The sequence below is a fragment of the Dryobates pubescens genome, chromosome 13 (assembly GCF_014839835.1).
Source record: "Dryobates pubescens isolate bDryPub1 chromosome 13, bDryPub1.pri, whole genome shotgun sequence".
Classification (NCBI taxonomy): Eukaryota; Metazoa; Chordata; class Aves; order Piciformes; family Picidae; genus Dryobates; species Dryobates pubescens.
Window position 1 is genome coordinate 21657092 of NC_071624.1, and position 14907 is coordinate 21671998.

Below are 14907 nucleotides of genomic sequence, written 5' to 3' on the forward strand. Positions count from 1 at the left end.
ATTGTGCCAGGGGAGGCTTAGGTTGGCCATGAGGAACAATTTCTCCCCCCCCTAAGGGTTGTGAAGCCCTGGGCCAGGGTTGGGCATGAGGAGAACTTCCTTTCCTCTGGGAGGGGTGAGGTGCCCAGGCTGGGGGGGAGCAGGGGGCATCTCAGGCTGCTGCTCAGGGCCTGCACACAGGCTGAGGGGAGCAGCTGCTGCCATGCCTGGGGGAAGGAGCAGCCTGAGGTCCCCTCTGTGCCTTGGCAGTCAGGTGCTGGCAGGCACTCTGCTGGGAGCAGCCCTGAGGGACAGCCCCTGGGCTGCTGGGCTTCCCCTGCCTGCTCTCCCCATCTGCTGGCAGGGAGGCTCCACACCTCCAGGGGTGGATTCTTTCTCTTCCCAAGGGTTTGTGCTAGGGGAGAGGCAGCAAGGCAGGGAAGCAAGCTGTCCCAAGCCCAGCTTCCAGCTTGGTTCATAACCTCTCCTGCAGCAAGGGTGGCAGGGAGCAGGGGCTTGTAGGAGAAGAAGCACTTGGGGGTAGTTCCTAAATGGCTCCAAAAGGAGGCAGGGGGAGAAGCTCCCTGCTGGAGGGCTGTGGTGATGCTCTGCAGAGCATTCAGGAGTGGTCTGGAGCTGCTGCCTTTGAGGAGGAGACACAGTGCTCATGCTGGGAAGGACTTAATGGGGGCTGTGAGGGAGATGGGGACAGTTTGGGGCAGGGAGCTCAGCAGGCAGGAGAGGAGTGAGGGGAGATGTCCTGAATCCCAGAGTGGCTTAGGTTGGAGGTACCTTAGAGCTCATCTGCTCTGACCTGCTTGTCCTGGCAGCGTGTCCCAGCCCTGCCAGCTGCTCCTCAGGCTAGTGTGGCCCCCATGGGCAGCCAGGGCCTTGGGATTAGCTGCTGGCAGGAGCTGGGCAGGAAGGAAAGCACTGAGAAGCATCAAGTGACCTGCTGGAGGTCACCAGAGGGGGGACAAAAGCAAGTTGGGTCCACAGGAGCAGAGCAGGGACATTGGAAAGCCAAAGGGTGGCAGAGGGAAGGCAGCCATGGAGGTTGTCCCAGGTGGCACCCAGGGGACAGCTGCTGGCTGCAGCTGACACAGAGGGGGTTCAGACAGCTCCAAGGGCTCCCCAAAGCACCCACAGCAGCCAGCCAGCCTGGGCAGCTCCTCAGGATTCAGAGCCACAGAATCACAGCAGGGGTTGGGTTGGGAGGGAGCTGAAAGCTCAGCCAGCTCCAGCCCCCTGCCATGGGCAGGGACACCTCCCACCAGCACAGGATGCTCAGGGCCTCAGCCAGCCTGGCTCTGAGCACCTCCAGGGAGGAGGCAGCCACAGCCTCCTGTGTCAGGGGCTTGGAACTGGAAGAGCTTTTAAGGTCTCTTTGAGGGAGGAGATTCTGCTCCTGTGCTGTGGTCAGGTCCTGTGCTGGGGCAGCTCTGGAGCCCTCAGCACAGACAGGGACCTGGGGGAGCAGGGCCAGAGGAGCTCACAGCAATGCTGGCAGGGCTGGGAGCCCTCTGCTGGGAGCCAGGCTGAGAGAGTTGGCCTTGGGCAGCCTGCAGAGGAGAAGGCTCCAGGGAGAGCTTCTGGTGGCCTTGCAGTGCCTCAAGGGGAGATCAGAGAGCTGGGCACAGACTTCTGAGCAGGGTCTGCTGGGCCAGGCCAAGGGGAGATGGTTTGAAGTGCAAGAGGGAGCTTGAGAGTGGAGAGGAGGAGAAATGTTTGGTGCTGAGGGTGGGGAGAGCCTGGCCCAGGCTGCCCAGAGAGCTGCCCCATGGCTGGCAGCAGTGCAGGGCAGGATGTGTGGGGCTGGGAGCAGCCTGCAGGGACTGCATGGCCTGGCAGGGTCCCTCCCAGCCAGGCTGTGACTCTGTAGCTGTTCCCTCCAGCTGCTTACTGCACTGTGCCTGGGTTGGCCTCTGCCAGCTGGACAGCCCAGGCAGTTTGTGAGGTCTGGAAGGTGCCTGGGAGCCCCCTCTGGAAGAGAGGCAGTTCCCTGCTGCTTGCCTTATCTGCAGAGCTGCAGGAGAAGCTGGGGGAGCACATCAGTGGCCCCCAGGAGGAGCCTGAGCCGTTGGGGCAGGTGCTGGGCCTGCAGCCCTGCAGATAAGGAGGGGCAGGAAGTGCTGCTGCCAAGCTGCTCCACAGTTTCAAGCTGTGCCAGGGGAGGTTTAGGCTGGAGGTGAGGAGAAAGTTCTTCCCAGCAAGAGAGATTGGCTCTTGGGATGTGCTGCCCAGGGAGGTGGTGGAGTCCCCATCCCTGGAGGTGTTCAAGAGGGGCTTGGATGTGGTCCTTGAGGCCCCTTTCAGCCCTGACCCCTCTGTGGTCTGTGAATTTCAGGGGCAGCTCCTGGCCAGAAGGTTGTTTCAGAAGCAGCTCTGCAAAATGAAAGCCAGAAGAGGTCCTTCAGGCCAGGGCTGAAGTGTGGCTGAGGAGCTGTGTGAGAAGCAAAGCAAAGCAGCTGCTGGGGGCTGTGGTGAGACAGAGCCCAACTGCAGGGTGCAGGAGGAGGCTGCAGTGCTGGGCAGGGGATGGCTGCTGTGTGTCCTGCTGGAAGAGGAATGGCCTCTGGTGCCATTCAGAATCATAGAAGCAATAAGGTTGGAAAAGACCTCAGAGAGCATCAAGTCCAAGCTGGCACCCAGCACCTCCTGACAACTCAACCATGGCTCCAAGGGCCACATCCAATCCCCTCTTGAACACCTGCAGGGATGGGGACTCCACCACCTGCCTGGGCAGCACATCCCAATGACCAGAGTGGATCTGATCAATGCCTATCAATAGCTGAGGGCTGGGGGGCAGGAGGGAGGGGACAGGGACAGGCTCAGAGAGAACTTGAGGCCATTTCCTCTTGAGGCTTGCTCCTTGGGAGCAGAGCCCAGCCTCCACCTGGCTCCAGCCTCCTCTCAGGGAGCTGCAGAGAGCAATGAGGTCTCCCTCAGCCTCCTCTTCTCCAGACCAAACACCCCCAGCTCCCTCAGCTGCTCCTCCCCAGCCCTGCTCTCCAGACCCTTCCCCAGCTTGGTTGCCCTTCTCTGGCCCTGCTCCAGCCCTCAATGTCCTTCTTGGAGTGAGGAGCCCAAAACTGACCCCAAGGTTCAAGCTGTGGCCTCCCCAGTGCCCAGCACAGGAGGACAATCCCTGCCCTGCTCCTGCTGCCCACACCACTGCTGCTCCAGGCCAGGCTGCTGGTGACCTTCTTGGCCACCTGGGCACCCCCTGGCTCATCCTCACCTGCTGCCAACCAGCACCCCCAGGTCCTCTTCCCCCAAGCTGTTTCCAGCCACTCTGCCCCCAGCCTGGAGCCTTCATGAGGTTATTGTGGCCCAAGGCCAGGCCCCAGCCCTTGGCCTTGTTGAGCCTCACCCCAGTGGCCTCAGAGCATCGATGCAGCCCAGCCAGACCCTTCTGCAGAGCCTCCCTGCCCCCCAGCAGATCAGCAGTGCCACCCAGCTTGGTGCCAGCTGCAGACTGGCTGGGGGTGCCTTGATCCTCTCATCCAGATCATTGGTAGACTGAAGAGAGCTGGCCCAGAGCAGGACCCACCCTTGGGCTTCTGGAGAGCAGAGGCCATGCCATTAGGGGCAGGTGAAGCTTGGCTTGCTGCTTGGCTTCTCCCCTGGAGGCTGAACCTTCTGCTGGCTGCAATGTGATCTGTGGGCATGCCAGGAGCCTGCCAGGCTTGACCAGTGCTGAGTCAGAGCTCACAGCTGCAGCAGAGGAGGCAGCAGAAGCTTCTCTGAGCCTCTGAAGGGCCTGGCTGCAGGTCAGGCCTTTGGTGGCTCCAAACCTCTGGACTCTTAAGCAGGAGAAGCCCAAAGCCTCCAGCAGTCTGTGCACTGGGGACTGTCCCTGAGGCTTTGGGCTGCTTGGGTCTTGGTGATGCCAACACTGCACCCTCAGGGGCTGCAGGAGCTGGGCAAGCCTGGCACTACAGCTTGGAGCCTGCTCCGTGCCAGGCCTGGTGGAGAGCTGCCCTCCCTGGCTGGATGTCTGCTCCTTGGCTTCTGCCCCGAGGCAGGGCTGCTGCAGTGTGCCAAGGGCCTGGCTGCTGGCAGCTGTGGCACATCCTGTGCCAGGGGAAGCTCCTGCAGCTGAACCCTGGGCCTGCAGAGCAGCAGGGAAGGCAGAGCTGGGTGGCCAGGGCTTGGAACAGGCAGGTGCTGCAGTCCCCAGCCCTGGAGGTGTTTGGAGGTGGTTTAGATGTGGTGCTTGGGGGGAAGCTGTGGAGGGCAGGGTCAGTGGGTGGATGACCCCAGGGGGCTTCTCCACCCTCCCTGCCTCTGTGGTCCTGTCTGCTGCTGCTCTGCACCCCCAGAGGCAGGCTTGTGGCAGGGCTTGCCTGGGAGAGAAGGAGCAGAAGGGGAGGTGAAAATGGCCTTGGGTTGTACTGCAGAACATCTGAAGGCCTTGGATCTGTTGAGGCTTCAGCTGGGAGTGGGGGAGGGCTCTGGGCTTGGCTGTGGGGGCCATGAGCCAAGGCCTGGCTGCATTTGAGCCCCATCCATCTCCTGCCCACTCCCCACCTCCACCTGCAGAGGGGACACAAGGCTGACACTTGCTGAGGTTTGTGCTGCAGGTTCTGCTTTGCTCTCTCAGCTGGGGAAGTGAAAGCCCAACCTGGGTGAGCTGCCCAGGGAGCAGAGGGCTTCAGCCATGGGCTTTGTGCTGCTGCCAGTGCAGGGTCCTGGCCCTGGGGAGGAACAACCTCCTGCAGCAGCACAGCTGAGGGGGGACCTGCTGGGAAGCAGCTCCAAGGAGAAGGAGCTGGGAGTGCTGGGGGACAACAAGGTCCCCAGGAGGCAGCAATGTGCCCTGGGGGACAAGAAGGCCAAAGGGGTCCTGGGGGGCATGGAGAAGAATGTGGCCAGGAGGGCAAGGAAGGTTCTACTCCCCCTCTGTTCTGCCCTAGGAAGGTCACACCTGGAGTCCTGGGTCCAGTTCTGGGCTCCCCAGCTCAGGAGAGACAGAGAACTGCTGGAGAGAGTCCAGGGCAGGCTGCAGAGCTGCTGAGGGGCCTGGAGCAGCTCTGGCAGGAGCAAAGGCTGAGAGCCCTGGGGCTGAGAGCCTGCAGAAGAGCAGCCCCAGAGGGCAGCTGAGCAATGCTCAGCAAGAGCTAAAGGAGCTGTGGGGGGCAAGAGGCTGGGGCCAGACTCTGCTGAGTGGTGCCCAGGGACAGCACAAGGGGCAGCAAGGGGCACAGGGTGGAGCCCAGGAGGTTGGATGTGAAGAGGAGGAGAAAGTTGTTTGTTGTGAGGGTGCTGGAGGCCTGGAGCAGGCTGCCCAGAGAGGTTGTGGAGTGTCCTTGTGTGGAGAGCTTCCAACCCCCCCTGGGCATTGTGGTGCTGGGCAAGCTGCTGTGGGTGCCCTGCTGGAGCAGGGCCTGGCCTGGATGAGCTCCAGAGCTCCCTTCCAACCCTGACAGTTGTATGTGGCAGCAGGTTCTGGGCACACCAGGACTTCTCCAAGGCAGCTTAACCTGGGGGAGGTCTTCTCCACCTTCCAGTGACTGTTGAGGCAGCTCAGTGGTCTCTTGCTGCCCAGTGTCTTGTGTCCTGGCATTGCAGAGCACAGGGCTGGGGAGGAGCAGCTGAGGGAACTGAGGTTCAGCCTGGGGAGGAAGCTGAGGGGAGACCTCACTGCTCTCTACAGCAACCTGAAAGGAGGCTCCAGTGAGGTGGGGGTCAGTCTCTTCCTCCTTCCCTTCTCCCTCTCCCTCTCCCTCTTCCTCAGAAGGAGAGCAAATGGCCTCAAGCTGTGCCAGGGGAGGGTTAGGTTGGAGATGAGGAAAAGTTTCTTTGCTGCAGGAGTGGTCAGGGGCTGGCAGAGGCTGTCCAGGGAGGTGGAGGACCCCCCATGCCTGGAGGGGTTCCAGAAGGGTTTGGCCATGGCACTTGGGGCCAAGGTTTGGTGGTGCTGGGCTGGTGTTGGGCTGGATGCTTAGAGAATCCCAGGATGCCAGGCTAGAAGGGACCCAAATCATCTGGAACAACCTCCCTGGGTCACAGTCTGGGTGCAGTGAGCTGGCCCAGCAGCCTGGCAAGCTGCCCAGTGCAGGGCAATCCACCACTGCCCCTGGGAGATGGTTCCAGGCTCTGTTCCCACAGGGGGAGATTTTCATCTGGAGTCCAGTGGGGCTCTCCCCAGCACTGCCCTGTGCCCATCCCTGCTGGTCTCTTCCATGGCACTCCCTGTGGACAGGGAGTCTCCATCCTGCTGGGAGCCACCCTTCAGGTCCTGATCCATGGCAATAAGGTCTCCCCTGAGCCTTCTCTTCTCAGGGCTGCACAAACCATGTCTAAAGCCATTGCTCCTCATCCTGTCACTGCTCTCAGAGGCCTTTTCCACCCCAGGCACTTCTCTGCTTCTTCCTGCTGGGAGCACAAGTGCCAGGTGGTGTTGCTGCCTCCCTCCCAGTGCCTGTGTGGCTGCAGCCTGGCCCCTGCCCTGTTGCTGAGGGCTGTGGTTGGTGTCCTGCCTGTGGGGCACCTTTGGCAGTGCTCTGCCCTCCTGGGAGCCTCCTGGCTGCCTCTCTGCTCTGATGAGCTCCCCAGGAGCTCCCTGGAGGAACCTGCTCTCTCCACAAGGTCCCTTCCATCTCTCAGCCCCTGTGGTGGAAGGCTTTGGCCAGGCAGCTTGCTGTGGTAATCCTGAGGAGCCTCCAAGTGGGAATGTCTGTGGGAAGGCTGATCCCTCACAGCTCCCTGTGGCTTTCAGAGCCTGCAAGGCTCTGCTGGGGCCAGGAGCTAGGTCTGGGACATGCTGCAGGGAGAAGGCTCTGCAGACAGGGCTGGGGGGTGGCTGTGGACTCACACTTCAGGCTGCTGAAGCTCAGAGAGCTCTTGGACAAGGCAGGATCTCCTGTGGTCATCAACCTCCAGGGGCAGGGCAGGAAGCTGCTGGAGCTGGTGAGGCTCTTGCAGTGCTGCTGTCCAGGTTGGACACTTCACTGCCAGCTGGGGGCAGGGGCAGGGTTGGGATTGCTGGGTGCCTCTAGGCCCAGTTCACAGAATCCCAGACTGGGCTGGGTGGGAAGGGACCTTTAAAGCAAGGGGAGGAAATGCTGAGCAGCCACAGAGCAGGACAGGGAGAGCTGGCTGAGGACTTGGTCTTTCTTCTGCCCAAAGGGGGAGAAAAAACTGGGTTGGGGGTTCTGGGGGGCAGTGCAAAGCCAACTGCAGAGCCACAGCAACTCTCTGCACAGCCACTGGCTCCATTCCAGCCCCTTTTTAGCCTTGCCAAGGTCATTGTCACAGCAGAAAAGCCACTGCTCTCCCTCCCTTCTTGACTGACCTGGCTGAAGGCAGCCTGGTTCCACCCCAGAGATGGGGTTGGGCTTCCAAGGGGCAGTTTGGGGATGGAAAAGCCTCAGCCAGGGTTTGAGGAGCTGAGGGGAGCCCAGGCTTAGAATCACAGAGCCCCCAGACTGGGTCGGGTGGGAAGAGACCTTTCAAGGGCACCCAGCCCAAGCCCCTGCAGCCCCCAGGGACATCCCCACCCCCAGCAGGCTGCTCCCAGCCCCACACAACCTGAGCTGCACTGCTGCCAGCCACGGGGCAGCTCTCTGGGCAGCCTGGGCCAGGCTCTCCCCACCCTCAGCACCAAACATTTCTCCTCCTCTCCACTCTCAAGCTCCCTCTTGCACTTCAAACCATCCCCCCTTGGCCTGGCCCAGCAGGCCCTGATGAAATTTCCCTTCCTGAAAGCAGGGCAGCTCAGATGGAAGAAGTCCCTGAGATGTCTCCAAGAACAGAATCCTTCAGCTGTAGGGCAGGGGGAGACCTTCAGTGTCCTCCAGGATCTTTGCAAGATGACTTTAACCTCCCAGTGTCAATGATTTATGTTTGTGCAGGTGTCAGGAGAGGGGAGAATGGGATCAGATCAGGCTTCAGCCCTGCAAAACTGCAGACAGCCAGAGACCTCTGAGATGAGAGCAGAGGGCAGGCTGGAGGCAGCAGAGCAGCAGCTAGCTGGAGATGTTCACAGGACACCCACAGCACAATGCCCAGCACCACAATGCCCAGGGGGAGTTGGAAGCTCTCCACACAAGGACACTCCACAACCTCTCTGGGCAGCCTGCTCCAGGCCTCCAGCACCCTCACAACAAACAACTTTCTCCTCCTCTTCACATCCAACCTCCTGGGCTCCACTCTGTGCCCCTTGCTGCCCCTTGGCCTGGCCCTGGGCACCACTCAGCAGAGTCTGGCCCCAGCCTCTTGCCCCCCACAGCTCCTTTAGCTCTTGCTGAGCATTGCTCAGCTGCCCTCTGGGGCTGCTCTTCTGCAGGCTCTCAGCCCCAGGGCTCTCAGCCTTTGCTGCTCCCAGAGCTGTTCCAGGCCCCTCAGCAGCTCTGCAGCCTGCCCTGGACTCTCTGCAGCAGTTCTCTGTCTGTCCTGAACTGGAGAGCCCAGAATTGGACCCAGCACTCCCTAGGGCAGATCAGAGGGGCAGCAGATCCTTGCCCTGCTGGCCACACTCTTCTCCCTGACCCCAGGACCCCATTGGCCTTCTTGGCCCCCAGGGCACATTGCTGCCTCCTGGGGACCTTGTTGTCCCCCAGCACTCGCAGCTCCTTCTCCTTGGAGCTGCTTCCCAGCAGGTCCCCCCTCAGCTGTGCTGCTGCAGAAGGTTGTTCCTCCCCAGGGCCTGACCCTGCCCTTGCCCTTGCTGAGCTCCATGAGGTTGGTCATAGCAGGGTGGGATGGGGCTGGTGCAGGGCTGAGCTTTGCCCCAGTTCCTCTGCAGGAAGCAGCACCTCACACACAGCCCAGGGCCATCTGTTCAGGCAGTGCTAACCCAGCTGGCAGGGGTGGATGAGGCACCAGGAGCTGCTGGGTGACCACCAGCACCCCACACCCTGCTCACCTGGGAGCTGCCTTGGCCAGCTGCCCTTGCACCTTGTCCTGGATCTGCTGGTGGCTGCTGGCAGCCCCAGCAGCTTCTGCCCTGCTGAGCATGGTGTCCATTTCCCTGGTGCCTGAGGCACCTTTGACCCTGGGCACAGAAGGCAGCTGTGGCTGCTCTGCGCTGGGAGACCCTGGCTGGAGATGGTTCCCCTGGCAGGCTGTGGAGCAGCTTGTGGAGCAGCTTACATCCACACCAGAGCAGGGAGTGGGAGTGGAGGCTCTCTGGCTGCCTCTGCCTTGAGGAAGGAGCAGAGGGGCTGCAGATCAGAGACCTGAGGGCTGTGTGTGTGCTGTGGCTTGGCTCTGGCTTGGTTTGGGGAGAAGCCATTGGCCAGGCCCTGGCTGAGCAGCTCCCAGGCTGGCTGCAGGCAGCAGAGCTGTTGCTCTGTAGCAGGACGTAGGATCAGAAGATGTTAGAGGTTGGAAAGGACCTCTGGAGATCTTCTGAGTCCAACCCCCCCTGCCAGAGCAGGAGCAGAGAATCCAGCACAGGTCACACAGGAACACATCCAGATGGGGCTGGGAAGGCTCCAGAGAAGGAGACTCCACAACCTCTCTGGGCAGCCTGCTCCAGGGCTCTGGGAGCCTCACAGGGAAGAAGTTCCTCCTCCTGTGGAGGTGGAACCTCCTGTGCTGCTCATTGCTCCTTGGCCTATCCCAGGGCACAGTGAGCAGAGCCTGTCCCTGTCCCCTCCTTCCTGACCCCCAGCCCTCAGCTATTGATAGGCATTGATCAGATCCCTCTCAGCCTTCTTCTCTCCAGACTGAACACCCCCAGGGCTCTCAGCCTCTCCTCCCCAGGCAGTGCTGCAGTCCCTTCAGCATCCTTGGAGCCCTCCCTTGGGCTCTCTCCAGCAGATCCCTGTCCCTCCTGAGCTGGGGAGCCCAGAGCTGGCTGCAATATTCCAGGTGTGGCCTCTCTAGGGCAGAGCAGAGGGGGAGGAGCAGCTCCCTGGCTCTGCTGGCCACACTCGGTGCTGCCTGAGCAAACATGAGTCACTGCAGCCCACCCCAGGGCGCTGCAGGGCTGGAGCAGGCTCCACCTTCCCCCGGGGAGCCCTTGGCCTCCTGCTCAGCACCATAAAGGAGGTTATCTCAGCCTGCAGCAAACCTTGGCCTCCCAGGTGCTTGTGAGGGTGACTCAGTGTTTGCAGAAGGCCTGCAGAACCCAGCCATGACCTGAGCCACGGCAGCAGTGACTGCAGGGGTTGGGCTGGCAGCTTCCTGCTCCGCGGGGCCGTGCCCAGGGCCGGGAGGTGGCAGGGCCCTGGGCCACTGGACGCAGAGAGGGACAGCACAGACCTCCAGGCTCAAAGTGCCACCTGGCACTGCCCCAGCTGAGTGCAGCAACCTGGCCCTGAGGGCACAGGGACCCTCACAGAGTGAGTGGAGGCACTGGGGTGGGCAGCTGGAGCTGGGTGGCTCCAGGCAGCAGTGGGGTTGTGGAAGCTGGTGTGAGATGGTTGCTGGGTCCAGAGTGATGCCTCCCAGGCTTGTGGGCTGGCTCCATTGGCTCCTTAATCCTGGTGTGTGAGGCAGGCAGGATTATTAATGACCTTCTCCTGGGGGGAAGACAATGCCCTTAGGGAAGAGCAGGCTCTGGCCACCTGAGCTTTTGACTCCTGAGCAGTGCAGGTGCCCCAGCAGCTGGCCCTGGAACGTCTGAGGAGTTCTGTAGGCATCTCAGCAGCTTCCCTGTGTTGTAGGAGACAGAAGAACAGCAAACCTCCTCCCAATAGTGTGGCTTGTAGCCCTGCATCACCTCCACCCTCTTGCTTTGCCTCTCCATCACACTGCATCCTGAGGTGTCCCCTCCCTGGAGGTGCTCAGTGCTGGCTTGGGTGAGGGCTGGTGGGAGGTGTCCCTGCCCACTGCCAGGGGGGGTTGGAACTGGTTGGGCTTTAAGGCTCCTTCCAGCCCTAAACCATTCTCTATGAACCTCACTGCAGGGGTAGGCTGTGGGAGGTCTTTGATGGGATGGAGAACTCCTGGAGCCAAACCCAACCACCCCTTTCCTGGGGGACTCTGGCCCAGGATGTGGTTTCCATCTGGCTGCCTCTGGGCTGGGAGCAGACTCTGGGTGCAGGCAGGACCTGGCTCACAGAATCAACCAGGTTGGACAAGACCTCAGAGATCACCAAGTCCAACCTATGACCTGACAACTAAACCATGGTTCCAAGTGCCACATCCAAGCCTTTCTTGGACACCTAGAGTCTTTTAGTCTGGAGAAGAGAAGGCTGAGAGGGATCTGATCAATGTCTATCAATAGCTGAGGGCTGGGGGTCAGGAGGGAAGGGGCAGGGACAGGGACAGGCTCTGCTCACTGTGCCCTGGGATAGGCCAAGGAGCAATGGATGGAAACTCCAGCACAGGAGGTTCCACCTCAACATGAGGAGGAACTTCTTCCCTGTGAGGCTCCCAGAGCCCTGGAGCAGGCTGCCCAGAGAGGTTGTGGAGTCTCCTTCTCTGAAGCCTTCCCAGCCCCATCTGGATGTGTTCCTGGGTGACCTGTGCTGGATTCTCTGCTCCTGCTCTGGCAGGGGCTTGGACTGGATGATCACTCTGGGTCCCTTCCATCCTCTAACCTCCTGTGAGCCTGTGTGAGCTCCAGGGGCAGTGACTCCACCACCTCCCTGGGCAGCACATCCCAAGGGCCAATCTCTCTTGCTGGGAAGAACTTTCTCCTCACCTCCAGCCGGAACCTCCCCTGGCACAGCTTGAGACTGTGTCCTCTTGTTCTGGTGCTGGCTGCCTGGGAGAAGAGACCAACCCCCACCTGGCTACAACCTCCCTTCAGGGAGTTGGAGAGAGCCAGAAGGTCTCCCCTGAGCCTCCTCTTCTCCAGGCTGAACATTTGAGGATCCCAAAGGTCTTTTCCAGCCTCAGGGATTAATTCTGTGATGTCTCTGAGCTGCTCTGAGGGAAGGAAAGCCAAAAGCAAAAGGAATTCCCAGCAGGGGAGGAGCCTCCTCCAGCACCATCCTGCAGGGGCTGAGCAGCTCTGAAGCTGCTCAGAGGTGGTGTGCAGGTGGCAGCAGGGCAGCTGGGACTCGATGCCAAGCAGTGGGCAGGCACTGGTGCTGCCAGCCCCCTCTGCTCTCCACTGCTCTGGGTTGAAGCTTCTCCCAGAGCCCCAAAGCCCAAAAGAACTAAGCTTTAGATTTTCCTCCTCTTCTGCTCTCCTCTGCTCTGGTTTGAAGCCTTTCCCAGAATCCAGAAGCCCAAAAGAAACAAGATTTAGATTTCCCTCCCCCTCTGCTCTCCTCTGCTCTGGGTTGAAGCTTCTCCCAGAGCCCCAAAGCCCAGAATAAACAAGATTTAGATATCTCTCCCCCTCTGCTCTCCTCTGCTATGGTTTGAAGCTTCTGCTCTGGGTTGAAGCTTCTCCCAGAGCTCCAAAGCCCAAAAGAACTAAGGGTTAGATTTCCCTCCCCCTCTGCTCTCTTCTGCTCTGGGTTGGAGCTTCTGCTCTGGGTTGGAGCTTCTGCACTGGGTTGAAGCTTCTGCTCTGGGTTGGAGCTTGTGCTCTGGGTTGAAGCTTCTCCTAGAGCCCCAAAGCCCAGAATAAACAAGATTTAGGTATCTCTCCCCCTCTGCTCTCCTCTGCTATGGTTTGAAGCTTCTGTGCTGGGTTGGAGCTTCTGCTCTGGGTTGGAGCTTCTGCTCTGCGTTGAAGCTTCTGCTCTGGGTTGGAGCTTCTGCTCTGGGTTGAAGCTTCTCCCAGAGCTCCAAAGCCCAAAAGAACTAAGGTTTAGATATCTCTCCCCCTCTGCTCTCCTCTGCTATGGTTTGAAGCTTCTGCTCTGGGTTGAAGCTTCTCCCAGAGCTCCAAAGCCCAAAAGAACTAAGGTTTAGATTTCCTTCCCCCTCTGCTCTCCTCTGCTCTGGGTTGAAGCTTCTGCTCTGGGTTGGAGCTTCTGCTCTGGGTTGGAGCTTCTGCTCTGGGTTGTAGCTTCTCCCAGAGCTCCAAAGCCCAAAAGAACTAAGGTTTAGATTTCCTTCCCCCTCTGCTCTCCTCTGCTCTGGGTTGAAGCTTCTGCTCTGGGTTGGAGCTTCTGCTCTGGGTTGGAGCTTCTGCTCTGGGTTGTAGCTTCTCCCAGAGCTCCAAAGCCCAAAAGAACTAAGGTTTAGATTTCCTTCCCCCTCTGCTCTCCTCTGCGCTGGGTTGAAGCTTCTCCCCGAGCCCGGGGGCTGGGCCCGGGGGCGGCCGAGGCTTGACGCGGCGGCGCGCGGTGCCTCCCTGTGCTGCAGGTGACGGAGCTGAACGAGCCCCTGTCCAACGAGGAGCGGAACCTGCTGTCGGTGGCCTACAAGAACGTGGTGGGGGCGCGGCGCTCCTCCTGGCGGGTGATCAGCAGCATCGAGCAGAAGACCTCGGCCGACGGCAACGAGAAGAAGATCGAGATGGTGAGGGCCTACCGCGAGAAGATCGAGAAGGAGCTGGAGGCCGTCTGCCAGGACGTGCTGAGCCTGCTGGACAACTACCTGATCAAGAACTGCAGCGAGACGCAGTACGAGAGCAAAGTCTTCTACCTGAAGATGAAAGGGGACTACTACCGCTACCTGGCCGAGGTGGCCACCGGCGAGAAGCGGGCGACGGTGGTGGAGTCCTCGGAGAAGGCCTACAGCGAGGCCCACGAGATCAGCAAGGAGCACATGCAGCCCACCCACCCCATCCGCCTGGGGCTGGCCCTCAACTACTCGGTGTTCTACTACGAGATCCAGAACGCGCCGGAGCAGGCCTGCCACCTGGCCAAGACCGCCTTCGACGACGCCATCGCCGAGCTCGACACCCTCAACGAGGACTCCTACAAGGACTCCACCCTCATCATGCAGCTGCTCCGCGACAACCTCACGCTCTGGACGAGCGACCAGCAAGACGACGACGGCGGAGAAGGCAACAACTAAAAGAGCCAACAACCCCTCCCCGCCCCCCACCCCCTCCCCAAATCCAACCCCCCCCGCCCCTCCCCACCCAGAGCCACCCCCGCCCCCCGACCCCCCGACCCCCCTTTAAACCCGGAGGGACTGGCAGCCGCACGCTGAGGCTTAACTACTGCAGTCTTTCGTTTTGGTTCCCCCCCCCCACCGCCACCACCACCCCCCACCAGTGGGGCAAAGGGGTTCAGGGGGTTTGGGGAGGGGGGGAGGGGGGGAGGAGGGGGACAGGGACAAAAAGAGAGGGAGGGAGGGGGAAGGGGTTGGGGGGGGGGGAGGGGTTAAGAAGAAACAAAACACAAACCAACAAACAAACCTTTCCCCCTCCCCACCCCTCTACCCCACCTCCCCCCCTCCCCCCCCTGCCCTGCCCTCGATTGCCTCGTTGACATTTTCTTTGCCAAAACACCACTAGTGGAAGTCAGGCTGTGGCTGTGCTGGTATGGAAGAATTTAGCAGCCTCACTGGCACATGGACTGTTCTCTGTAGATTTATTCATCCCAAGTGGAGCTGTCTTTAATTTAAAACTTTATTGCTAGAAAGTCAAAACAACAACAACAACAAAAAACAAAAAAACAAAACAAACAAAAAACCAAACAAAAAAGAATAAGAGAAAAAAAAAAGACAAAAAAAAAAGACCAAAAAAACCCAAACAAAAGACAAAAAAAAAAAAAGAGACAAAAAAAAAGGATTAAAAAAGGCAAAAAAAAAAAAACCAAAAAAACAAAGAGAAAAATGACCAAAAAAAAAGACAAAAAAAAAAAGACCCCAAAAAAAAAAAGGGGGGGGGGGAATTAAAAAAAAGGAAAAAAAAATAGGGTTTGGGGTTGGTTTGGTTGGTTGTTTTTTTTTGGGGGGGGGTCTTTTTGGTTTGGTTTGGGAGTCTGAATCCTCCTGGCTGGCAAAAGCCCTCGGTTGGAAGGGAAGGAATCTCAAAAAGCAAACCAAAACACACGTGGAAGGTAAACCCCCACCCCCCCCGCCCCCCACCCCCACCAAACCCCAAGGAGTTCTGTGGTTCCAGTAAGGCTTCATCCCTTCCTTTCTTCCCTCCCAGTGCTGTGTGTCCCTACCCCA

General features: G+C 59.7%; 1 protein-coding gene across 1 annotated transcript in view; it reads left to right on the plus strand.

Moving 5' to 3' along the window:
- The window catches only part of YWHAG (tyrosine 3-monooxygenase/tryptophan 5-monooxygenase activation protein gamma), a 30978-nt gene extending 17150 nt beyond the window's left edge, over window positions 1-13828 (plus strand). The window contains exon 2 of the mRNA XM_054166559.1: window positions 13144-13828. Within this exon, the coding sequence (XP_054022534.1) occupies window positions 13144-13800 (657 nt within the window). The 3' untranslated portion in view covers window positions 13801-13828. The remainder of the gene's footprint in view (window positions 1-13143) is intronic.
- Window positions 13829-14907: the final 1079 nt, after the last annotated feature.